The following is a 27,092-nucleotide window of genomic DNA, read 5'->3' as shown; positions in this document are numbered from 1 at the left end:
CAAATGCATGGACTTGACTCTAAATTTGTCCATATGATTTTTTTTCTTTATTTGCATTTTTGTGTAAAATGCCTTGAAATGGTTAAAGGAATTGACATTTAATATAACAAATGGAATTAAATAAAGTATTTGAAATAGATTAGCATAAGCAACAGAATTGTGTGATGCTATTCTGTAAATGTGCACTAAAATGTGTGTAAAATACTTCACATATCCAAGACCTGTGTTACTAATATTTAAACAGTATTTCATATAACTTTAATCTCAAAACTTCTACTTTAAAACTGAATTGCAGAGCATCCTGCTGCTTTCTTTAGTTAAAACAAATAATACTAGTCCTGATGTCTTCTTTCTGGTACAGATTTAGAATCTAGATCCTGTAATAAAATTCACTAGTTCAAATATTCTTCTTCCCTCAGAGCTGTTGGCTTGTGAAGGCGGCTTATCATTTCCCCTCTATAATATCTGTGAGAATAGATGAAAGCGCTGTTATTGCTAGCTTTGTCTAAATTGCTGTTACATACTTCTGCACAAATTAACCTGGAGTTTTGCTCAATCCCAGAGCTGCCTTGGGGTTTAAATAAAAAAGAATGACTTTCAAGTTTCAGGTTGCATCTGTGATGAATTTTTCACATTAAATTAAGGAATTCTACTGAAGACTTTGTGCCTGGCTTTGTGGAATCCAGGAATGGTCAAAGTTGATTGGTTGTAAACCCCTTTATCAGTGTGTTCCTAAAAACAGAAACACTTGCAAAGTTAAAAAAATAAATAAAAATAAGCAAAAGTGGCCAAAATACAACTGTTTTCTGTTAATAAATATATGAGGAGTATAAAACATAATGAAAATGACACAAAGAAGCAGGCTGCAACTTTTTATAGACTTTCAGATTAGAATATGGATGTAGATGGTGTAAACCGCCTTATTGGTTTTGCTGTTTGGGGATTGAATGGTTTTTGGGTGTTTATCCTTTTAAAATGGCCGACTTTATATAGCATATATAGTATAGTATATATATAAAGTTTGCTGAAAAAGAGGAAGTACTGCTGCATTAAGCTGAAAATGACAGGCAATCAGAATAAGTAGACTTTGAAGTTCAAAGGAAACTGGGAAAGCAAGTCAGAATTACATTTTCTAAATGGCTTTGGATTTTAATATAAATGTGAATTAAAGGTAAGCATAAATTGAAAACTACTACTGTGAGGGCTTGATGTATTTACTTGACACAGGATTTATTGCTGACAGTCATGTGGGGTGCAGTTGCTTATGAAACAATTTTTAAACTGAGGGACAAGGAAGGTCATTTCTATTCTTTTCTATTTAAATCTCATTCAGTTGTGTTTTGTTCTATTTGATGACCAGTTTGTGGGGTATATTCTAGTCTAAGTAAAAAGGTGTTAAAAAGTATTTTATCCCTTGCAGTTTTTTTCTTGTTCTTTTTTAAAAGAGTCTTGGATGGAGCCTCTATTAACAGACTTATAGAATGGGCTCATTTGTGACTGTATGATGAAATATAATCCCATAGGCATGTTCCTTTTTACACACTAATGAATGAAACAGTTAAATATTTAACTTGCTCATTTTTGTCTTTCGGTTGCAGCAGTAATTCCTCATTCATGACCAATAGTTCTTTGTCAGTGCAGGCAAGAAAAAAAGTTTCTAAATTATTCATTAATAATATATTAGCAGATAATTACATTTCAGAGGAAATTGGGATTTGATCCTCTAAAAATATCTGTGGTTGAAAATCTATTACCTTACTGTGTTATAGATGACACAATAGATGTTGAAGAAATCAATTATAAAAAGTAAAAACAACAGTATAAAAATAAGTATTTATAAAAAATGCATTTTATTTATAATGCCACAGGTCATTCCATTCACTTGTAGCTTTTTCAGATATTCAGATGCATTTTACTTCATGAAACGGATATCTAGACTAAAATGGCTTTTTTCAAATCATGACCAAATCTGTTAAAAGGAAAACAAAATATTTAAATGAAAAAGAAATTCCCCCAAAAGTTTAATACTAAGTCTACTTCCAAACTGACTTTGTTATAGTTCAGTTGTGGTGTGAATGCAAACTGCCTTTAATCCAATCTAGCAGCATTAAACATGTGGCTTTTGGACTTTTGAAGCATGTTGCGATACAGAATGTACTAGGCCATACCATATACACCATGTGGTGCCTAACCACACTGCTCCAGCATGCGTGGTTAAGCAGAGCACATTGTTTCCTTGGGCTTGCAGCATGCACATGCTGATGCCGTTCCAAAATTAGAAATAGAGCATGACAAAAAGGAATTGAATGAACTGCTCTTAAGACCAGTGCAGCACCAATATGAAGAGCAGAAATGCAGCATCAGGGCATCTATGGTAGTTTTCTTCATATTTAGGGTTTGTTCCTTTAATATAAGGCAAAATGAAAAAAAAAATAACATCATTAGTCTGAGACTTATGTTTTATTAGTACATTACGGTAGTTAAATAGCAGCTAGATTCCACTGTTGTACAGCAGTTGGCAAAGATCTGTGTTCCCTAATCATAGCAGCAGTCCTGCCAGTGAACCTGCTAAGCTCCAGGGGGCATAACTCACTAAGACCTGTCAGGAACCCATTGTGATAATCTGTTAAAAACCACAGCTGAAATTCGGGGCATCATCAAGCCAAATAGTTTTGGTAGAATAATTTATTGTAAATCTCAACTAAGCTGATTAATATATGGTTTCTGGAAAGAAGTAAGTTGTTTGTCTGGTCAAAGATAAAGGCACTGCAGCAAAGATCATATAATAAACTGGTAGATATTTCTCAGGAAATAATGGAGGTATGAAAATAGCTGATCATCATAAGAACTTACTTCCTCAAACAGAAAGAAAGAGGTACATTTGTTATTATATGGAAGAAATAAACTATTTCATAAAATTGCCTGTTTTTTTAAAGAAAGCAATCTGGGGTATCTGTGCAGAGAGTAGGTAAAAGCAAAATTTCACTAAGGTCTAGACTTCCAAGAAAATCAACAACAAAAAAATCTAGAAAGATTTTATTTAATCTGCTCAATCTAAATCTGACTTGAGAGTGGATTGTAAGGTGCCATAGTTTATGAAAAGAAAAACTTAGTCACTAACCTTAGGTTAACCTATTTACCTATTGCACACTAGTGGTGCAATAAATTTGTGGGAGGACCTACACCAAAGTATTACCTGTCAAAATATGGATTAAGAACCATGCCACAATGGAAGCTCAGTGATGCTTGTCACAGAGGGTAGAGGAGATGAGGAAAAAGCACAAAAGACGCCCATAAAACCTTATGCTTAAGCGTACCAGGAACAGATTTACACATACTGTGAAGCTTTGTGTAGCTGCAAACGAAAGCTGTGTGTGTGTGGGTGTTGGTGTGCGTGTGTGAGCTCCAATGCTTCATGTCGTGTCAGGACTGATGAATGGCTGCAGCCTTAGGATTCCCCATTACCCAGAATGCAGTGTGCTAGGAAGGATGTTAAACGTGAGGCAATGAGGACTGAGACAGTCCATTGTGAGATGCTGGCTTCTTACCTGCACAGCTGCTGAAGAGTCAGAGTAATCACAGACTCACACTGTGGCTTTTCTCTGGAACGGAGGAAATCTAATTTCCCCAAAAGGAACCTTAAACATGGTACATGATTTTGATTTAAATCAAAGTTACAAGGCAACATAATTTATGACATCCAGCCTCGTGAGATTAGCTGAATAAGCAGATTTAAGTGATGCAACAGTGTACCTCAGTAATGACACACAAGGTTAAGGATTAATAGTGGACTAAAAGTAAATCAATCAGTGTCTAATTTATTTTCAATTTTAAGCAGACAGCAAATTTGCACACCCCATCTGTAGCGGCTCATTCTTTAATCTTTGGCACCAAAAAGAACAGGTTGTGCTTGTAATTTTCTATCCCACAAAGTTTGAGAAAATCATCTGCAAAATCCGACCACCATTTTCAAAAAGCCTCGAGTGCTGGACATCAACCTCTCCCCTCTCACATTTAGGTAAGTAAATGCTTATTCTGTTTGCCACATTACAGGGAATTGAGAAAAAAAAAAAATATATATATATGATAAACTAAAAGACTTTTTGTGCATCAGCGATAAAAACAAACAAACTGATAGAGCTAAAATATTTTGACTAGAGATGCACAGCACAGTGGGAAATGTGTTTGGATCTGTCGACATCTGCTCCTGTTTCTACTATGGATCAATTCTGGTTCCCTGGTTGGTCAATTAAAGAAGTCCAGCAGAGTCTCTTCCTCCCACAGCAGCTCAAAAGGTAAAGCCTCCTACAGGAGCTGCAGGTCATCTTTTACACTGTGATTATTCAGTTTGTTTTATGTTCATCAGTCACTGTGTGGTTTGGCTCCTCCACAAAATAAATAAACAGCAACAAATAATTTAGTCTAAGAAGTTCATCAACGTTGACTTTTTTGACCAGCTGTTTGAGGCGGACAGCTAAAAGCTCGGCAGACCCCGCACACCCTGGAAACTAACTGTAGATTAACGCCAAATTTTGTCAAAACAGAGGCTGTTCTTCCAACAAGCTGTCTCTCTGATAAACACTATGAACATCATACAGTCTGACTCCTAAATTTTTACTGTGAAACACAGCAAGTACATTTTGACTTTAACAACTAACTTTCCTCTTTTGTTTTTACATACTTAATACTGATCCACTCATCCTTTCATTCCTTTCTTTAAAAATTAAAAAATGTATAAACCTTATTGTCATGGTTTTGGAGAATACTGTGATTGCTACCAGTGTTTTCCATGCAGAGGCTGCATGATGTTGCTGGTTTGCATGGCCTGGGCACCAGTGATAAACCATTAAATGCCCGTTATTAACAGTTATAAGTCCAAAAGAATGGCTTTAGACTGCGCCTCCTTTGCCTTCTAGAAGGTTTTTTATGGCTGATAATACGCAGAATATCGTTGATAATAGCCACTTCGGCCATGTCAAAAACCGGAAGTTTCACTTGGTATTTAAACAATTTATATTTTTTATGTACATTATTTACAGCCTAAATTCTTTTTAAAAATATATATTTTAAAGCTTTATTTCCAGTGAATTTCACATGTTTTAGTCACATGGATTTAAAGCAACCAGTTGACAGGATGTGAGATTTTTTTGGAACAGGTTGTTTGATAGACATGCCGATCAGCTTATTTTTAACAACAATAGATGAGGGACCAGTAAAATTATATTCAGATTACATATAGATAAGTGAATTAATTTTGTGGGTAAAAAATGAAATAAAGTAGGGTTATGAGTCAAGCAGTGATAACCTGCTGAGGCTACTGGTAGGTAGGAGGCACAATCTGAAATCATTCTATGGGATTTATAACCACTAATAATGAACATTTATTGCTAAGATAACATCAGAAGCAGCTAGCCGGGGCTCATTGGCTGTATGGTATCAACATCATGATATTTAAGGAGCTCTCTATCTTCACTTTAGTCCCTGACAGTCGACCATTTTCAGTAGAAAGTTAAGCCGAACTCATTGTAACTTGAAAAAAGGTTTTTTTGTAAAGATATCCTTGAGCAACAATTTTTTTTTTCTGCTCTGACTCTGTTGAACTTATCAAAGAATGACTCAAATTTTACTTTACCTGATTGACACCACAATAATTGTTTTTCCCAAGTCCAGAAATAGTTCTGCCTGCTCTTCAACGGTCAACTACCTTCCTGGAACCCTCTCTCTCCACATCTTCAGGGTAATCTCCATCAACAGCAACACAAAGGCTTCCAATTACAGGTTTTCAAGCATCTCAGTCTTCCATTACATCCTGGTTTAACTCTTGCCCTTCCTCTCTCCAGATACCAGAACCACCTGAGCTTACCTGCTGCTTATAGGATAAAACTCTCTGAACTATTCAGTGTGTGAGTTCTCTCTGGGTTAGAAAGCTAAATCATAGTATTACATTTAAGTAATGTCTGATTGCTGTGAGAGCTTTAAACAAAGTCCAGATCATGGTTTGTTCTCACAATCCTGGCTAATAGAGCTAAATCGTGTTATTCTGTCCCATAATATCCAAAAAAAATACAAAGAGGTTTATGGTTGTAACTTGACAAAATGGAAAATGTCTAAAAGTTCAATCATTTTTAAAAGGCAGACCAAACAGATCAACTTTAATCCATTGCTTTGATGTTGTTATACCTTTTTCACTGATATTGTCTCATAGATTACAGAGAACTGGAAAATGGTAAAGATTAAGTTATTTCGTATCAACAAATCCAGACACTGCCACCTTCTGCATATATGTATTGTAAATAGACTGCTGGCTTCATACAACACACCCGTTTACACGCATTTTGCTTAATTAAAGACTTTTACACCCTGTTTAGTAAAAAGGAGTGAAACTGCAGGTCATTCCTCTCTGCTGTAACCAGAATATACAATGCCACACTGCAACGGCAATAACTTGTGCAATGTATAATGAGCAATTACTAGTTGATACCCTGTGCAATAACTTGTGTCTCTATATTTGACACTCAGTGCAATAACTATATAAATATAAATATCCATCTATATAAATACCCATGTAAACACCCTGTGATAGCAATCCTACTACAAAAAAAATCTGTCATATGGACGCACTGTATATACTGTATATATAACACATACACCTTATACACATACACCTTCCTTTGCCACATTCTTCTTCTTTGACTATTTGGGCTGATGTAAGAGTAAATCTCTCCACTGTGAGATCAATAAAGTCAATCAATCAATCAATCAAACTATCATTTTCAATGGCTATTTATAAAAGAATAGAGTAGTGCACCACTGCATTTTTACATCTTAAATACCTAATTCCGCATAAATATATATATATAAACAGAAACAATAAAAATGAAAGAACTAAAGACAAGTTTCACATTGTGGTGCTTTGCTGGAAACATGGGTGATATAGAGGGTAATGTGTTTTCATCCGAGATATGACAGCTCAGACAGGGTTGGGGCTCTGGGGAAACAACAGAATATTGCTGATAAGGAGTAAGGCATATTTTAAAGAAGATGCTTGACAGCTAGTATTAGCCACAGCATCAAACACGAATATGAGTCACTATCTGTGTTTTTGCTTTTCTCTGGATACAAATCTGCAGCTATAATGTACCAGCTGCTACAATTCATCAACCTCTTTTTATGACTCACAACACGAGCTCTCAATGCATTTTTATGAGATGCAGGTGTAGGTTTAAAAAGTCATCAAAAGACAAAAAACACAACTAGGGAATGGACACTTTTAAATAGATCGTTTTTATCTTGGTCACTTAACTGCATTTATGTCAGAAGGAATGAAAGCTTTGATCATTGAGTTATACAATAACATTACCTTAGCTACGTTATGGGAATTAAATTTAATGGGCTGAGTAAGTGTCACCAAGAAGTTGGATAATAATAAAATAAAAAATAAAAAACAGGTCAAGCTGTCCGTTTCGTTTTATTTTCAAGCAGCATACCTTCAGATTGAATAATGTTATATCCCTCATCTTCCCAATGGGGATAAATACCTCCCTAAACTACATCACTGATCAAATTTTATTTAGTTTTTTGGGGGGTTTTGTTTAATGCAATAACATTCACTTAGACTTTATATTTCTTACTGGTCTGCGTTCATCTTTTTTTCCTTAATGAGCTGCCTTGATGGGCTCTGGACAGGCTAGGTGAGCTCTGCACCTCAGCGCTCATTATCTGGGTGGACAGGCAGTCTGGCGAAATGAGAGAGACGAGGACCTCAAGTTCAAAGTAAATGCAGGAGCTACATGGAAAACTCCATAAGTTACTAAATGCATTGCTGTCTTGTTTTTGTTGTATAGCATTATATTTAGTAGAAAAGGTTTCATAAGAATACCTAGAAATTTTATATTTTAAAAAGTAATCCATAGATTATTAATGTGCAACTTGGAGAGGAATCCTATTCTCATTATGATTTCAATGGACTAATCTGCAATAACTTAAATTTACTATGAATCAACTAACATACAGTTACAAACAGTGGCTAAACAGCCAGTCTGAAGACGCATTAATTTGTCAACTTTACTTTTTACAGAAGATCTTAATGCAGACATAATGTAGGAGAGGAGTACTGTGTCAAACTAAATCATAAATATTTTCTTGAATTACATAGTTTGCAGCATCGTGCTAGGTTGGTGTTTTACTAAAGGAGGAACTGGTGCGCTTTAAAAAAGAGTTGGGCTCATGAAGAAGGAGCATTATGTTTCGAAGTAATAGAAAAAGTCCTCATCTTTGTTTAGGATAAAAGGTATGCATAGAGCCAAAAGATGAAAGAAACCTACTGCAAGGCAGAGTACAGCAAGTTTGCATTTATTGCTAATATGTAAACTTTTAAATTTGAAGAACATCTTTAAATTACAGATGCAATTTATTTTGAGCTGTTGTCTACTGAACTGCAAAAAAAATATCTTATTTGAAGATCTACCCTATTTTTATAAACACATTCTAAAGTGTTTTAAGGCATGCCATCTCCCTGAAGATCAGGCCCTAAATGTTTGCAGCTAGTGGCATTAGACAGTGAGTTAGTTTATCAATTATGAGTAGACACTGAAGTACAAATGGTAAGGAATTGAATTGAGTAGTCTGTGCTATGGAAGCCCAAGAAATTGGTGCAAAATAATACAGATTTTGCATAAATTTATCTTAATATAAAGAAAACTGAATAACATAGTTCAGGCATTTAAATTTTACCAAACAATGAACCAGACTTTTGTGGATCAATAGTTCTCTCTGTGATGAAACCAACATTATTCTTGCCCCTGTATAATAAGGTTTAATTAAACACTTAATTTTTACCAACAGATTTCATCTGACTGGAAGTGACAATAACATTTTACAGTTGTCCTCCAAGAGTCCTGGCTTAAATTTGATCAATAATCTATATGGCGAGCTGATGATTAGGGCAAAGGCAGAGATACCATCAAACCTTAGAAACATAGAGCTCCTGACCAGAAAAACAGGGAAAAAATGACCAGCACCTACAGGAATGGCATGGTCTTGTTAATACAGATTTGTTTCGATTTATTGTTGAAGCTGTAAATAATTTTTAACTTACCATTATAAATTGAAATGCAACATAAGATTTTTTGTACAGTTGAAACAGGTTTAGTATTGCCATTTCTAATTAGAAACAAAGAATTAATCTATAGGTTTTAGGAAACGTTGGGAGTTTAATCTTGGCAATTCTTTTTTATGAGGTCACAGAAGAGTATGGTAAGTATTGTATGGTAAGAGTATGGCTTTTATTAAATATAGCAACCAATATGAATATGAAATACAATCACATGTATGCCATGCGGTTAACTACAATGTTGTCGATTAGAAGATTTCAAAGACAGAGAGGTCTTAGTGTATATGCATTTCTGACTTTAACAACAGCTGTCTTAGACTTGGACAAACTTTATTGTAATTTTGCAAGCACTTAGTGTATACAAAACGTAATTTCTTTTTGTAAAGCTTTCATTTCCATTTCTTAAAGTGCTGCAGTGTTCAAATGTAAACAAGGAGATCGAATATAAACATAAGTCTGTCATATGATATACAGTTCTGTGTTGTTTTCAGTTTTTTTCAACATTCAGCCGTCTAATGGCGGTGGGGAAGAAGCTGTTTTGGAATCTGCTGGACCTGCATTGAATGCTTCATAGCCTCTTCCCAGAGGGCAGCAGGGAGAACAGACCATGGTGGGGGTGTGAGGGGTCATTTATGGTGTTAACGTCTCTGGAGATGCAGCGCTGGGATTAAATGTCCTTTATGGAGGGAAGAGGAGCCCTGATGATCTTCTCTGCAGTTCTCACAACTCTTCTCACCTTCTTCCAGTCAGAGGAGCAGCAGCCTCCACACCACACAGTAAGACACGTGGTCAGAACGCTCTCTATGGTGCTTCTGTAGAGGGTGGGGAGGATGGGTGGGGGCAGGTGGGCTCTCCTCATCCTCCGCAGGAAAAACATGTGCCCTTTTGACCAATTGGGTAATATGTACAGTCCAGAGTCTAAAGTATCATCTACTGTGTTATTCCAATGACAATGTAGTGAGTTGATTGACTAATATATCTAATTAAGGAACTAAGTTCTGATTTTAGATGTAAATAAGATTTGCTAAAAAAGTATTTCTCATAGCAAAGGTGTTGCGCTTGTCTCCTCTTATAAGTATTTTGGTAAAGCTTTTGACAATCAGCTTAAGTTTGATGTTAATACTGCAGCTGTTGTGGAAAAAAAAAACTTAACAAAGGATGTACCTTCTGAGAAAACTAAGTTAGTGCAATTATAATGGGTAGGTTTTATCAGGCTTTCAATGAGAATCGCCTGTGTTTTTTATTTATCTTTCGGCATAACTGCCTCAGATTGAAAGATAAAAAATAGTTTAAATCTGTTCTAAAATCATAGAAGTGAATCAGAGGGACTTGACTTCTTTTTGTAATGAAGAAATGAACAAAAACGCTAAAGTGATCCTCTCTTCGTCAGAACATGATCTTAAAAATGAATTCTCTTTGTTGCCTTCAGGACGCTGCTTTGTCATGCACCAATGTAAAACAAACCGGCATGCAAAATCTTTTATACAAACAACCACTTCTAAACTCTCTGTAGTGTGAATCTTTGTTTAAACTTTGCTATCTTTACTATTTTTTGAGTTTTTATTATTAATTTTGATCATCAAGCTCCCTGTCTTATTTTCTTATAATCATTTTTTAATACGTTTATTTTTGCTTGTCACCTGTGTTGTTCAAACTAATTGCCCCAGGTTGGTTTAATAAAGTGGTCTAAATCTAACAACATAAGCTGTAAAGTCAACAGAAAACTAAAGTAACTAGGGGTAACTACTAGAGCAAATGGCAAAACAAGTTTAAAACTCAAATAAACCCAAAATCCACAAAAATTAATAAGAATCCAATCAGATCACAAACCAAAATGGAAAAACTTCAATTTCATCAAATTCTTAATGAAAGAGAATGTTCCTTGCAAACCTTACAGCAAGAGAAATTTAACCCATTTTTTAATGGTGATTAAAGACAAAAATAATAGGTGAAAAATGTTTAATGTTGTTAAATATTCAGGATAGCATTTAGCTTTGACCGTCGGCCCCTTCTATTGACAGAGCATATCTGACATGTAGCATTAAATCAACGTCATGATAGGACCTGGTACTATTCAAAACACATTTAATAGGTCAAATGTGTTTGCAATGATCCTTTTCATCTTTATCTGTCATCTTAATTTCACACATTCTAAGAAAAGTTGTCCTCTTTAGACAGCATAGTTGTCCTATTTTACCCATCTTGTGGACTGCCACTGAGCTGCGCCCAGGGAGAATCCTGAGGCGAGGTAAGTTCTGCCCAAAGACCCACAGTGGCAGTCTGTGTTGGGATCTGGAGATTCTCCACCTTCTCCAGCAGAGTGCGCTGTGGATCTCCTGGGCTGGAGCCCTCCAGCACAGCTGACGTTCATCAGCCCATCAGGAGACCTGCCTATATAAGCAGCTGCCAGACCTTCCTTCAACGCCGCAGTGTTGACCAAGTTTGGTTAGCGAACCTGAGCCTCTGTTACTACTAGAACCTTTGTCTCTAATGAGAAACCCAATTCTAACCTGCCTCTGTCTTCTCGCTCCTAGGAAACCTGTCTCTCGTGTGAAGCTCTGGAAGAGCTTAGCCTGTTACCTGCCTGCCTGCCCTAGAGAGCCAAACCTGAAGATCTCACTCTGGAGTCCACCTGCTGCTCTCAGGGAAAGAGCTTATCACTCAAACCAAGGTCTGACACTAAACAGTCAGAAGCTAGACGCTGCTGCTGCTGAGCACTCTGCTGAACAACAGTCTCTGGACCCAACCGGTTCCCTCTCTCAGAGAAGAAAGCCTGGACCTTGTAAAGGTATTTTCTGAAACATCAGAGAACTCAACAACTCATCGATTAACCTGGCTAATCAATCTCATCATTTCCTATAGACCTGGTTCCAAGAACGTCAAGCCCGACTCTCTCTCTCGTCTGTATTCCTCCCCTGCCTCATGTACTGTTGGAGCCGTTTCCTGGGAGATCACTGATCTGATCAACTCTGCCCTGGCTTCTGAACCTGACCCAGGTAATGGTCCTCCTAATAAAATGTATGTCCCGGCTTCCGTCAGATCCCGCCTCATCCAGTGGATGCACGCAGCTAAATTCTCGGCCCATCCTGGAGTGAGCAGAACCATCGCCCTCATAAACAGGCGATTTTGGTGGCCGTCTCTGCATAAAGACGTCAAAGAGTACGTTCTGGCTTGTCCCATCTGCGCTAGAAACAAGACCTCCCACCAACCACCTTCTGGCCTGCTGCATCCTCTACCTGTTCCAACCCGTCCTTGGTCTCATATCGCTGTCGATTGTGTCACCGGTCTCCCGATTTCTAGAGGTATGACTACAGTACTAACCATCGTTGATCGATTTTCCAAGGCCCGTCATCTAATTCCCCTCAGAAAGCTCCCCACTGCATTCCAGACGGCTCAGCTTCTCGTGAAGCATGTTTTTCCGCCTCCATGGGTATCCCTCAAGAAATCCTCTCAGATCGTGGTCCCCAGTTCATCTCACAGGTCTGGAAAGCCTTCTGTTCTGCATTAAACTGCAAATCCTCTCTCACCTCGGGTTACCATCCTCAGTCTAATGGGCAGACGGAAAGGATGAACCAGCAACTCAAGTCCACTCTCCGCTGCCTGACTTCAAACAATCCTTCTGACTGGAGTCAGTTCCTGACTTGGATTGAATATGTTCATAACTCCCTTAGATCTGCTTCTACTGGTTTATCCCCCTTTCAAGTGTCCATATGGTATCAGCCTCTTCTCTTCCCCGCAGACAAGAGAGAGATAACGGTCAGATCTGTCCATCATCACATCCGCCGTTGCCAGCGTATCTGGAAAGATACCATCACCACCCTCACCCGTTCATCTGCATCAACCAAGAGGTTTGCAGACTCCAGGAGACGTCCGGCCCCTGACTACACTCCAGGCCAAGAGGTTTGGCTATCAACCCGAGACATTCCCTTGAAGGCTATGTCCAAAAAACTTTCACCCAGGTTCATCGGTCCATACAGGATTGATCAAATAATTAACCCCTCTGCTGTCCGCCTACACCATCCATCCTACATTCCATGTTTCGCAGATAAACCCTGTCGTCTCAAGTCCTTTGTGCCCGCCTTCCGACTCCCCTCCACCCGCCCTGGACATTGATGGTCATCCGGCTTACACGGTTCGCCGGATTGTGGACTCCCGTCGGCGAGGTCGCGGTTGGCAGTACCTCGTCAACTGGAAGGGCTACGGTCCGGAGGACCGCACCTGGGTTCCTGGCTTGTTTATCCTCGATCCGTCCCTGATCGAGGATTACGAGAGGTCCCTCCCGTCCACATCCTCGGGCCCGCCAAGAGGCGGTCGTTGAGAGGGGGGTACTGTTGGGATCTGGAGATTCTCCACCTTCTTCAGCAGAGTGCGCTGTGGATCTCCTGGGCTGGAGCCCTCCAGCACAGCTGACGTTCATCAGCCCATCAGGAGACCTGCCTATATAAGCAGCTGCCAGACCTTCCTTCAACGCCGCAGTGTTGACCAAGTTTGGTTAGCGAACCTGAGCCTCTGTTGCTACTAGAACCTTTGTCTCTAATGAGAAACCCAATTCTAACCTGCCTCTGTCTTCTCGCTCCTAGGAAACCTGTCTCTCGTGTGAAGCTCTGGAAGAGCTTAGCCTGTTACCTGCCTGCCTGCCCTAGAGAGCCAAACCTGAAGATCTCACTCTGGAGTCCACCTGCTGCTCTCAGGGAAAGAGCTTATCACTCAAACCAAGGTCTGACACTAAACAGTCAGAAGCTAGACGCTGCTGCTGCTGAGCACTCTGCTGAACCAACAGTCTCTGGACCCAACCGGTTCCCTCTCTCAGAGAAGAAAGCCTGGACCTTGTAAGGGTATTTTCTGAAACATCAGAGAACTCAACAACTCATCGATTAACCTGGCTAATCAAACTATCCGTCTCTGCATACGCCTGAGAATCCTGCCCGGACCTGTTTCCTGATTCCTGTTCATATTAACTTTGTGCAAACCTTTAACAAACTCTGTTGAATTTTTATCAGTCTCCAAGTGGTGTTCTGCATGTGGGTTTAATTTCTAAACCAACCATGAGGATTGAACGAGGAAACATGCAGCCTTCTCAGGATAGAAGACTGTGCTCTGATAAATATCGGCCACCACTCCCACCTCAACGTAATACCCAGATTAATCAGGGTGTGTTCTCAAGTATTTATCATCACTGCACCAGGATAGGCATGGCATGGGTGGTAGTTTCAGAGGTGTACTGGAATACCCGATGTATACAATGCAGTTATTTCTCAGACAGAATATTTTGGATCCCTTATAACCTATAACTAGAGTAGTTCAGAATCACACAACAAAACGTCATCATAGTTACTAAAGGCTAATAGCTTTTACCTTGGTGAACAAACAAACAAAAAAAAAACAATAGGTTCTGCTATCATAAGTGACCAAATTTATTTTCATGAATCGTAGGAGCAAATGTATTAACTGAGATATTTTTTTATGAAAGTAAATTTCAATTAAATTTCAATTCAGTTTATTTATATAGCGCCAATTCACTTTACAGTTCAACCAAATCATACAGTCAAATTGATTCAAAGTTTTCTATCTAAGGAAAACCAGTTGATTGCATTGACTTATTGAGTCAAATGCAATCCCTCACTCTAAACATGCTTTTAGTGACAGTGGAGAGGAAAAACTCCCTTTTAACAGGAAGAAACCTCCAGCAGAACCAGGCTCAGTGTGAGCGGCCATCTGCCAAGGCTGACTGGGGTTAAAGGATATAAAAGCAGAGATACAAAAAGCAACTATAAAGGCGCCCCGTCCAACATGGGATTTTGTTTACATTGTAGTAAATCAATAATGTTTTCTGTTCTTTTTCTGATATAGAGAAGTTCAGAATAATCGGATAAATGAAAAGAGGAAAAAGCTAAGCTAGTGTTGTAACTATTTTTTCCTGAATTTTAAAGTTCAACCCTAACTTTATAGAACAAAAGTGTTTTTTCGTTTATTTCGTTAGAGTACCATTCAAATGTTTCAACACTGTAACTGTGATAAAGCTGTTTAGAAAATGAGAAGACCATGGCAAACTTATGGCAAGACAAGAAGGCATGAGAATGGTCTCCACAATAACCGTCCGAATTAACCAACATTCAGATAAGATAGAAATAAACACATCGCTTACCTGTTCGATCACGGATGGCAAGATTTTTCCCTTTCTTCAGAACAATATCCAGCTGGTACATGGCTGGGCAAGGAAGCTGAAGCTGAGACTCTGCATTACCAGGCCCAACTATGTTGATGCCCTGTGGACATAAGAAGTCAATACTTCAATATTTCTAGAAATACTAACTTAAAAAATCTTTGGAGAGACAATAAACCACAGACAATTAGTATCTTCATCACTTGTCTCAAACAGCTGGTTTAAACTGCACATCAGACCAATCAGACTTTCCTATACTTATACAGGAGGAAATACGAAATGAGAGGATGAAAAAAATTATAATGAAAATTGTTTCTAATAATTTTGATGTCTGTGGATTGTGTTAAGTACTTTAAACTTCTAATGTTCAAAGAGTTGGATTACAAACAATAAACCCTTTTTCCTGCTACCACAGTCTACGTTTAACTGTGTTCACCAAACACTTTAACCACATTATTAGCAACACAGTGTCAATAGGCTTGGAGGCTGTAATTATTTTAACTGTTTTCTTAGAAAGAAAAAGGGAAAAATATTTCAAAGATGTCCCTTTTTCCGCTGTTTTTCTGTGTTGAAAACTAACCAAGTTTAGTAGAAACACAAAACAAACCTTAAATACCAAATCCAACCAGGCCTGGATGGATGCATATTAGAACTGAGCACAAGGTGTAGCCACTGTTTTAATTATTCAACTGTTTACATGTTTCCTAATTCTAAGCACGGAAAAAAAAGCAACATTTCAAAATAATATATATCCCTTCATATATATATATATATTTCCAAAATAACATGACCTGGCGTCCTTCTTTTTATCTGTGCTGAGGGTTTAAATAAAGAGCACTACACGGTCATAAGTGCAAGAATATGTATTGCAAAGAAAAATCCTTCTTTGCAAAATATATATTACAGTATGTGCAGCCTGATGTACTGCTAATAAGCCGCTGATGGGATGTAAGGTCTTGTGGAAAGCCAGCCCCATGGGGCTCTATCTCTTTTTTGCATGTCATGCTGAGGGCCTGAGGTCAGTGCTGCACTTTGACCATGAGCCCCAGTGGGGATATTCATATGACTTATTTTGCATCCCACAACAGGAAAAAACCCACTCTCTAGGATCAACATCTACATACTATCCTTACTAAAGCTTTTGCAAATGCGTTTCCACCATGTTTATGTATTTTTTTTCTCCATCAGGAAGCCCTTTGGTGAGCAAAGGTGTCATATTTCACCAGGTGTGGTGCTCCGAGATGAGAATAATAACAGCAACATTAAAAGCTTCAGATGTAGGTGGGAGTGGATCGATAAAGAAAAAACATAATAGTTATAACTGTAAGTAAGAGAAACAGAAAGAACCAGAAATAGAATAAACATCCTAAAAATATGTGATGCCTAACATGGCCTGTCTAACAACTTAGAATGTTTTGTAACATGACATTCATTTTAAGAAGATTTCTTAACTATAATCACTAATAATAATACAAATATGCTAATGTTAAATATAGAATTAAAAATGCCTGTTGTATTTTTTCCATGCATATATATCCTTCATCTTATATAAATTTCTACTCAAAATAGACAAAATTTAAGCAAATAATAAAAACAAAAACATTTAACCCTATATAAAATCAATTCTACACTTCATTCACAAAGCAGCACTTTTTCTTGCACGACTTAAAAAGCCTTTCTAAAAATAAAAAAGTAGTTTTATTAACATCAGCTTATGATGGTTTCTTATCCATTGTCTTACATGGTGATCTATGTCTAAATATATATCTATTTATAAATTCATGCTTGAATACACTACATCAAGCATTGCCTTTTTATTTTTCATGAACAGGCTTTCCTCAGTGCTTTGTGAGACACTGAACCAGATGAATTCAACTGGCAGAGCACTTTACACTGCCTGTAAATAATCCTTGGAGAAATACACTAGAGGGTTCTCCATGCATTTGGACAAAAGCCTCCATCTGTAGTCAGGAAACACTTCAAACTTAATTATAAATGACAAATTTAAACATCCAGAAATATCAGTTCTTTCTCACCTTTTTAGGAAATATGTGCTTTTTAAAGGGAAAGCATGAATCCAAGTGTTATAACAACAGAAACAAGAAGGATGAGTTTCTTCCTTTTTTTCTGCAGAACACAAAACCCTAGGCACCATGTACAGTAATGCAGTCTAAATTTAATAAGGAAGCCTTCTTAAGGTTCATTAGAAGATAATGTGAATATACTGTACCATAGTAGGCAACTGCTGAGCTCAGAGACCTGTTAAGAAGCCATTAGAACAATTTAGTCCAACAGCTTTAATATAATTGATGCCCTCCCACCATAATTAGGTTTTAATGTAAAACAGTAATCCCAAAGGTAACCAAGCATAATGCTGCAGTATGATCTGATTGACAGCTTTAGCTTTAGAGGTTGAAGAGAGATTATCTTTAGCTTGAAATCAATAGCAGATGGTGGATTGCATAACTTGTTGCTGTTCACCTCTTGCTTTTAAACTTTAAAACCTAATGTAATTAAAAACAGAAAATGGATGCATGACATTTAGTCAGCCAATAAGAAAGAAAATGAGAAATATCTAGTCAGTCAGACTCTACGTCTGACTATTTTTAACAAAGGTTTCTTGTTTTCTGTTGACATTTAGACTTATATACCTGTGTAAAATAATGACTTTTCCATCACTGGCACAAAATATTCTACCAGTTTTGGAGGTTTTTTTGATAAAATACACAAACACACATTTATTGTCTAAACTGTCAAACCTCTTTATTTTTTAGCATTCAGAAATGGCGTCAGGTATTTTATAAATCCAAAATGCTTTGTTACTGAGTACAGTTTGTCAAAAGAAAACAATAATATGTCAATGTTATCACTGGCATTGGTATTAACATAAACTACTCTTTTGAAATACTAACCAGCCATATAATTCTCACTGGGATTCAAATCACAACAGTTACTTCTATTATGCAGAAGACCTGTAGCTAAACCGGGTCACAGTATGAGGCCAGGATCTCATTTCTTCAGTTATAACAGGTAATTTCCAATCTCTGATTGTTCCATTTTGAATAAAACCCTGAAACTATTTCTGCTGTCATTAACATATAATATTTTTCCCCCTTTTGAAATAAAATTCTTTATTTTCTGTGAGCAAATCTCTTTCTTGCAATATTGTTTTGTTTTGCTATAGAAAAAGCACAGATCTGATCATTATGTCTACATATATTAATAGATGAATGCACCATATGGTGCTCTGACATCACAGCACTGCTGTGCATAGAGTAGCAGTTCTGGAAATGTACTTTTCATCTGGCGTGGAATTTGTTACAGTAAATTCCAGTATAAGAACTCAATACTTGGTTGTCACATAAGCTACGTTCACACTGCAGGCCTTGGTGCTCAACTCCGTTTTTTTTTTTTGTGAAATCCCATTTTTTTTAAGTTCACATTTACAAATATATGCAGCTTGTATGTGATCTCCTGTGTGAACTGCAGTCATACAACGCAAGTGTCCTGCATGCACAGTAGAGGACGCAATGATGTCACAGGCCGGCATGCTCTGTGTTTACGGAAGTAAACATGGATGGTAGTGCTGGAGCGCATCTAGGATCTTTCCAAACCATAAAAACACAATCTTTTCAATATGGTTAAACATAAATACTGCTCTCTTCATCCTCATCCTCCATGGTTGTTGTTTTTCTTGCTGCTTCTTCATAGCAAGACCCAGAATAGTGACCTTTGTCGGGTATTAACAGCGTTCAGGTCGGATGAATGCGACCTGGCTGTTCAGACACAGGTCGCATTTGAAAAGATCAGATTCATATCGGATATAGGACCACATAGCCAAGTGGGCTGGGTGGGATTGGAAAAAATCGGATCTTTGTTGTTCAGACTGCCATTAAAAGATCAGATACAGGTCGCATATGGGCCAAAAAATCAGATTTGGATCACTTCAGGCTGTAGTGTGAGCATAGCCTTAGTGAACAGTCTGTGGATGTGCTAATGTGTTTATGAGGCCCAGTGTCCCCAATAGTCGAGTTTAGCACAAAAAAAGTCTTGACTTAAATACAACAGGGCAGAGGATTTTTGTTCTAATTCTCAAGGTTTTTGATTTTGTCACTGCTTCCATGCTTCTAAATCAAATGGCTGATTTACCTTCTCAGTATGCACTCACGTTCTCCAGCATCCTGCTAATGACTTAATTATTTGACTCAAGTGTGTTGAAGAAAGACAAAGCTGAAAGGTTTAGGACACCAGTCCTGGAGGACTGGAGCTAAAGAGCCCTGATATAGAAAACCTACTATTTCCAAATCAAATAGAAATATTATTTTATCTGACAAAAAAGGACAGTATCTGGACATTTCGACAAAATAGTAATTTTTTTTCTTCTAATGGCCTAAAATGTTTTTGACATGTCTGGTTGTAGCCGATCTAAATGGAGTGGCTCTTAAACTGACTATTGCTCTAGTTCAGTCTTCAACATTTTCCAGGCCAAGGACCCCCAAACTGATGGCGAGATGGAGGGGGGACCCCCAAATTATATATATTGTATGAAATTGTGTTATATCACCAAGAATCACTCTATTACAGATGGAGTGATGTAACAAAAGTAATTTCGCTCTGGGATTATTAAAGTATTTCTGATTCTGATTCCTTGTTGATGGGACAGGTGTTGTGAATGAAACAGTGTCCAGCTTGAAAGAGCCTGACTCGACTCAAAGACATCTTGTGCCTCTATTTATCTGTTTACTACAGTGTGTTAAATTCATGTTAATGTGTATTTAAAGAGATTTAAATTATTGAAAAAAAAATGCAGGGGGGCATATTAAAAAAAAGTCTATCAACCAAAGCTTTCACGACCCCCATGCAGTACCTCTGTGGACCCCCTAGGGGTCGCGGACCCCCTGTTGAAGACCTCTGGTCTAGTTCATCTAATGAGGATGATTCTAAAAATCATGGAAGGACTTAATTCACATTTCTCTCTTTCATCTTATTAGCCATGCAGCTTCTAACCCATCTTCTAAAAAACTTTTTCTCCTCACTTAATTTTTCTAAAAATGTTTGTATAACACACCATCCCTTCTCATGATCATATACGACAAATAGTTTTCTTCATTGATCTTATGCAGAGGCGAGCAATTCAGGTTGAGCTAGTGAAAATCCTGCACAGAAATTAGTTTTTACAATTTGCATTTCCAGCTCAATAGACAGAGACTAATGTTTAAAAATGCTTGAATGGTTAAGTAAACAGGATGAAGTCAAACTTTTTTAATTTTCTAGACCCTGAATCTTCCCCCTCTGGTCTTAGTTAATACCCACATTTTTTTAAGAAAATGAATTTGAATTTTGATGATCTGTATGTTATTGAAATCAAGAGGAAAGAAGAATTTGAATTACAATTCAGTTTTTAAAAATTGAAAAAAAAAATTTCCATTATAGCTGAATCTGCTGTGTATAGTTCTTATCTTATGCCGAAAAAATCTTGTAGACTTTAAATGTAGGAAATGTTGCGATGAAACATTGAAACACGGATCAAACGAATGCCCTGTTCAAGCTCTCCTCAGTTCGCAGCATAACAGTGTTAGTGAGAGGCTCTGGTGTCACTTTCAAGGATGTTGTCAGATGCACTTTGCTAGTTTTATTTGCCGACAGTGAGATGGATGGCTGCTGTCTAAATCATGCCGCTGCGCTAATAGTCGTGATAATGCAGCTTTGGTATCCTGGGGTTGTTTGTCTGCAAGAAAATTAGATTGCATTGCTGTAGACCGGGCTCGAAATTGATGCCCAGTCTTGAAATTAGCTTATAATTAATGTTTGTTGAATACCTCGCTAAGAGCTGAAATGGAAACATTGTGCCAAAACTGTGACTTTTTTTCACAGCTAATTTTTCATCTCACGATTTCATTTGAAGCCAATGGAACTCCTGCCATGGTGCTCAGGTTTTGAAGGTGTACACTGAAGATGTACACTGCATTAGAAAAGAGATCCAAGCTTTTCAAAATCTAAGGATGTAAACAAAGAACTACAGATTCAAAGCATATATCTAAAAACTAAAGAGTATTAAAGAGTGAGAAAAGCAGAAATGAAATCTGTGATGCAAAGAAAACATAGAAAACCATAAAAGTGAACACACAAGATTATGGCAGAAAGACATTACGACCACAACCACATATTGTAGGAAATATTCAAGATTTGTCAGTGATGCCTAATATATTGCTAGAAATGCATTTTCTTTTTTTTTTTTTAACTAGACTAAATTTAGAATATATGGGGGAGGAAACAGTGTAGAAGGAGGCAGAGATTGTTTCTGGCTCTATATGTCTTTAAATTCCTTCTCTTATATGTTATGTAAGACTGAGTGAAAATATATGAAAAATAAAATATAATTCTGGCACATTTAAAAACGATCTTTTGGAAGTCATGTTTTACTCAAAATTTTGTTTACTGGACCTAAAACAAAGGAAGAGACCATGTGAAGATGCTGGCTGAAGATCATCAAAGATCCAACAGAGGAAGAAGCCATTACTCCAGCTGCTCAATGAAAACACAGAGACAGAGGCCTTCATTTAAGGAGATTTGTCCTGTGGTCTGAAAACAATAAAATTAACATTTTGGCCATTTAGTCAGCACCAATGTTTAAATATTTTTGAAATGTTCATTTAGTTTATTTAGTTTTAACTTCTGATTTTCATTTCTATTTTAGCTTTAGTTCATATTTAGCATTTGCTAGATAGTTTAGTTTTTATTTGTTGAAATGTTTTGTTTCAGTTTAGTACTACGGCTGAAATCTTTTTTTAAATGTATAGAAAAAATATGCAATTTATAACACAAATGACCTAACTGCTGTATTTGCTACCTGCTAGTGAAATGCGGTAGTTACAGCTGAGAAAAAGCGAAAACAGCAACCTGAAGCTACGCCTCACATTAAGGACATTCTCCCTTAGCAGATTTTAATTAGCTTAGTAAACTTATATAAATATTTTTTCAAAGTCTAGTTTTTATTTCTTTTTCATTCAAACAAAAAAGTTTTTCAATTCTAGTTTTCATTATTTTGTTAAGTTAATAATAATAACCCTGGTGAGGACAAATACATTGGTAAGAAAAAGGTGAAGGCTTGTACTGAAAACAGTTCTCAAACTAGAACACCAGATGGAATAATGAAAGAAAAAATGAATTATGTAAAATAAATAAAGAACATTTTCAAAAAATACAATCTCATAAAATTTTTTTCAATGCTTTCCAGTCTTCAGTAGGAAAGTTTGAAAATCGAGGCCAGCTGATGTCAAAAGTCTTTATAAGAATACCTGCCATAAAGTTTAGCCAAATTATAGAGCACTAAGAAAAAAAATGTAGCCTCCTTAATCCGAATAAAAGGGTATCTGGACAAAGTATGTTTAATTATACTGGCATTTAGCAAAAACATAGCCTTTATATAGTCCTGAGATATCTTAATGGCAGTGAAAAATCTGTCTTCAATATAAGTAAATATCAGTCCTTAATAGTTTAATTCTTGTTTCTTTGTTTTTCTTTATCATTTGAAATCACATTTTATTTGATCATTTTCACCTTTATTAATGAACAATTGTTCTGTTTTAGCTTTACGATATTAAGAGTAAAAAGGACTGAATACACATGCAAAAAACAAATCTAATAATTCAATTAGCAGAAAACCATATATCCTTTTTTTTAGCCATATAATCATCACCTAAGTTGTAATGAGATAAAATGTGAAGAAGTTCAAAACTTATGACTGCTTGGCTAAAGGAACAGTGGTTTGAAAATGACTGCATCTGTTGAGTGAGATGGACCCTAAAATTGCAGTGGATCAATTTATTTCTGCCGGTCAAATAAAATACGTCAGTATATAATGCTATAACAGTATAATTGCTTATCAGTAGGTGCAGGCTGGCCCTGTGTAATGTGACAAGAGCCACTCAAAAAAATAATGAGGTTTCTTTGGTGTGCTCTTTTCCTAATAGCAGCGAGCAGTCAGCTATATAGATTACAAGCGTCTTTCCACTCTAGCCCCAGGCTGAGGTAATTATTCTCCAGACGTAACAGGTAAAATTCACATCTATAGGATCTAGCAATGGACAGACTTCATCAACAAATAAAACTGTTGATGCAGTCAACACAACTTGAAAACATTCAAATCAAATTAACATTAGAATGGAAAACATTTTATCAGAAGACAGAGTGAGAAACAATTTCTTCCTCTTCTGTTCCATTAATTCTGATCGTAAAAGATGATTTTACAGCACAGATGGAAAAACTTCAGTCTATCAATGGTGCATGATCATAAATAAGTCCAGATAGGCAGTCCCGCATGGAGGAAATTGAAAGCAATGGTGTGATTAAGCTGTAAAATGACAGTGAATAAAACGGAAAAGAGGTCATTTGTTCAGTGGAACTCTGAAAAATCTCTGGAAGAAGGTGTCTTCTTCATATTTAGTTTGAGTTACATATTAAAACAGAACTGTTTTTTATGCTATTAAAGTCAAAAACTATACTAAGATTTTTTTTAACTTCATTATTCTGCATTTTTTATTTTTTATTTTTTCCTACTTGCTTTGATTCTATGTTATTTTCCTATATTTTAATCATGTAAAGCACTTTGCATTGTCTTTGTACTGAATTCTGCTATACAAATAAATTTGCCTTGTCTTGCCATTACAGCAATGCTGTGGAGCATGTAGCGGTTTTGTGAACAAAATAACACATTTCACATTTCATTTACATGACATTTTATGGCTAAAGAAGAACTAAAGATATTTTTGTTTAAATTGCCAAAAGATTTTTTAATAAATTAAAGCTTAGAGTTTGAGTCTTTTTTCGGTGAGTTTTTAAGAGAAGCACCAAAACTGCTGTGATTGAAAATACACCACAGATTTTCGGCTATTAAAGCTTTAGGCTTATTTAGCACTGGAACAAAAGCATGAAATGATACACCGCAAGAAAAAAATCAGAATTCTGTGCAGCTGATTATGATTTCTGTGTCTAAACTTTCTATCAAGAATCTTCCAAAATCCTTTTCCGTCCCTGGTCCTATTTCCCCCCAATAATTTCCTTTCAGCTAATTCTGATATTTAGAAGCATGCATTATCTAAAATAGGTTGTGAACTTACCAAATCCAAAATAATTCAAAAAATCCAACAAACCACAGTCCTCTGTTGCTAGTGCATATATCAGTGAGCCCTAAACAACTAAAAAAACAATCCAAAGGAGATCATGGTTTGATCAAAGCAGCTGTCCTTTATTTCTCAGTCAATAATTGATTTTCCTTCAACAGAAATGATCATTTCTTTCTGACCTGCTCTGCTAAAACTGTTGTTCCACAGATTGACTTTGAGAGGATCATCCTTCTATAATGTCATTAACACTCCCATCCATGATTAGAACCAATAGATCTTTTTCATCTGTGACATTAAAGAAGTACTTTCTAAGAGGTAAAGGAAATCCCTCCTAATTGAATTATGGCTTATCAAGAACTAATATTAAACTACCACAAATGAACGATGGCTAACCTTTCAAAAAACAGTAATTGCCAGGCCACATTTGAGCTTGGTTATGTGCAGTCTTATCCATATTAATAATAAAGTAAGTAAGCAATGTCATGGACCACTCACTGGGTCTGATTTTCAAAGGGAGAGCTAAATTGCACATGTAACTTTTTTTTTTTCCACATGTAAATATTGGGTGTGTTCTGGGTGGTTTACAAAGATTGACTATGAAATCTTAATAAGAGAAAACCCGGTTTGGTTGACTGAAATATGAAGTATGGCATGTTGTACATGCAATGTGAGAGTGGGCGTAAAAGATGTAGTTGACAATATTATTTTAAACATAATAACAATGATAAAGCTAAACATTATTTATGGTGAAATTCATACAGGTAACCTATCCCAAAGTGTTAGGGACGAAAAGTAAAAAAATAAAATAAATTTAAAAAAAGGGTTGAATTTATAAGACAATATACCTTCAAAATTTTGACTCTTTTTCTTTTGATGGGAGGCTCTTCCCAACATTTACAGCAGATTATGGTCTTAACAGCTGGATTTACCTCCACCAACTCGTCACATTAGTGAGGAAAAACGTGAATCACTTTGCATCTTCTTGAAAGATATGCTCTGTGCGTGCAAAAGGGATTGCAGGTGTTTTAAGACAGGTAAACCTTTTAAAGATCAGCTCCACTGTGTTTTTTACACAATACATCTATTCTTAAGCTAAAGGAGAGTAGAATAGAGGTGAGGAAGTATTTTATCTGTATTGTAGATGATAATGTCGGTATCCATTGCCTAAACAGTTAGCTTGTGTGCTGGCATCTTGTATGTTCTGCTTCTCACTTCCCAGTCTGGTGTGTAAAAACAAAGAAAAAGAAACAGTGAGAAAAAAGATGCACTGATTATCTCAGCAATACAGAATTTTAACACTCATCTATTTTCTTCCATTAAATGGATGTTTTTCCAAATGAACCCCACCCTAAACTAGCAGCCATTGTAATAACAAATGGAGTGATGTCACACATATTTCTTATTCCAGTGTGAATTCTGTAATCAGCTAATTTGTCCTTATTGATTAATAGGAGTGCATTCATATGGTTTTTGTTGGTTCCTTGTATTAACCAATGAAGGCTATTAGAAGACAGCTTCACCCCCTACCGCACTGACTGATAAACATTTCTGGGTGCTACTTGCTTAGACTTCCTGTGTGTAAGCCGTTAATCTAAGACTTTTTTCAGAGTCATGTTTAGGCTAAAATTGGAACTTGCTGACAGAACCCTGAAAATATTTATGAATATGGGCCCAGAATCCAAAGAAACTGTATTTATCTGCTGTTTGTCAGTAAAAGAGGATTCGACTAAACAGAGAAGTACCTTGACTTGATAAAGGGGGTATTACAACAAAATTATCCTAGTGAAAACTGAAAAGCTGATGCTCCCTTATGATTTTAATAGTATTATCTAGGCAAAAAAGTCCAAAATTTACATTTAAGAGTTGGTCTTGCCATTGTTAATAAAGTCTACATAAAGCATAAATTGAACAAGATACAGATTAGTTTACTCTCCTGAACATTTCGGGAATGATGTCTGTATTCAAGAAACACATACACCGCTTTGTTTTCATGACATATGGGGACATTTCATTGAGCTGCATTCATTTTATATGACCTAACCCAGACTCTAACCCTAACACCAACATATACCTAACCCTAATCCTATTACTAGGGTTGTCACGATACTAAACTTTTCAACTCGATACCAATACTAAGGAAAATATCCGTTACTCGATACCATTTTCGATACCACAAGGATAAAAACAAAGACTCCAAAATTCAACAGAAATATTTTCATTAATAAATGAAATACCTCAAAATATTGTTCTTATTGTTTATTGTATTTATAAATACAATAAACAATAAGAACAATATTTTGAGGTTGTATGCTGTGCACAATATTAAGCAAGCTTGATAAAAAACTTATAAAATTAAGTGTTCCTTCCTTGGCTATGCTTTGCACACATAACAATGACACTAGCCAAACCGGTTAAGAAACAAAAATCATTCTCAGCAGCTGCACCTCTTACAAAAAAGTCTGAAACTGAAAAGTGCACGGAATTATTCAATCACACAGTGTTCAGAAAGTGCATTTTCCTCTATTCTGCACTCTAGGTGCACTTTAGGTGCCACTGGTGGTGGCACTGTATCGATACTTTTGAAAATGACTATCATATCCGGATACAACGTTTCAGTATCATACTTTTTTGACTATCGATACTTTTGACAACCCTACCTATTACCAACATATACCTAACCCTAACTCAAAGA

The 27,092-nt window shown here is 36.6% G+C and overlaps 1 protein-coding gene across 6 annotated transcripts in view; it reads right to left on the bottom strand.

The window, feature by feature from the left end:
• Positions 1–27,092, bottom strand: part of mctp1a (multiple C2 domains, transmembrane 1a) — a 171,961-nt gene that overhangs the window by 96,076 nt on the left and 48,793 nt on the right. For all 6 annotated transcript variants that reach the window (XM_038269858.1, XM_038269859.1, XM_038269860.1 and 3 more), the window contains exon 2: positions 15,258–15,378. In XM_038269858.1, coding sequence (XP_038125786.1) covers positions 15,258–15,378 — 121 coding nt within the window. The remainder of the gene's footprint in view (positions 1–15,257; positions 15,379–27,092) is intronic.

This window comes from Cyprinodon tularosa, unplaced genomic scaffold (assembly GCF_016077235.1).
Source record: "Cyprinodon tularosa strain WSP-4 unplaced genomic scaffold, ASM1607723v1 ctg74, whole genome shotgun sequence".
NCBI lineage: Eukaryota > Metazoa > Chordata > Actinopteri > Cyprinodontiformes > Cyprinodontidae > Cyprinodon > Cyprinodon tularosa.
The sequence above is the reverse complement of the archived record's forward strand: the minus strand, read 5'-3'. Positions and strand labels throughout refer to the sequence as shown.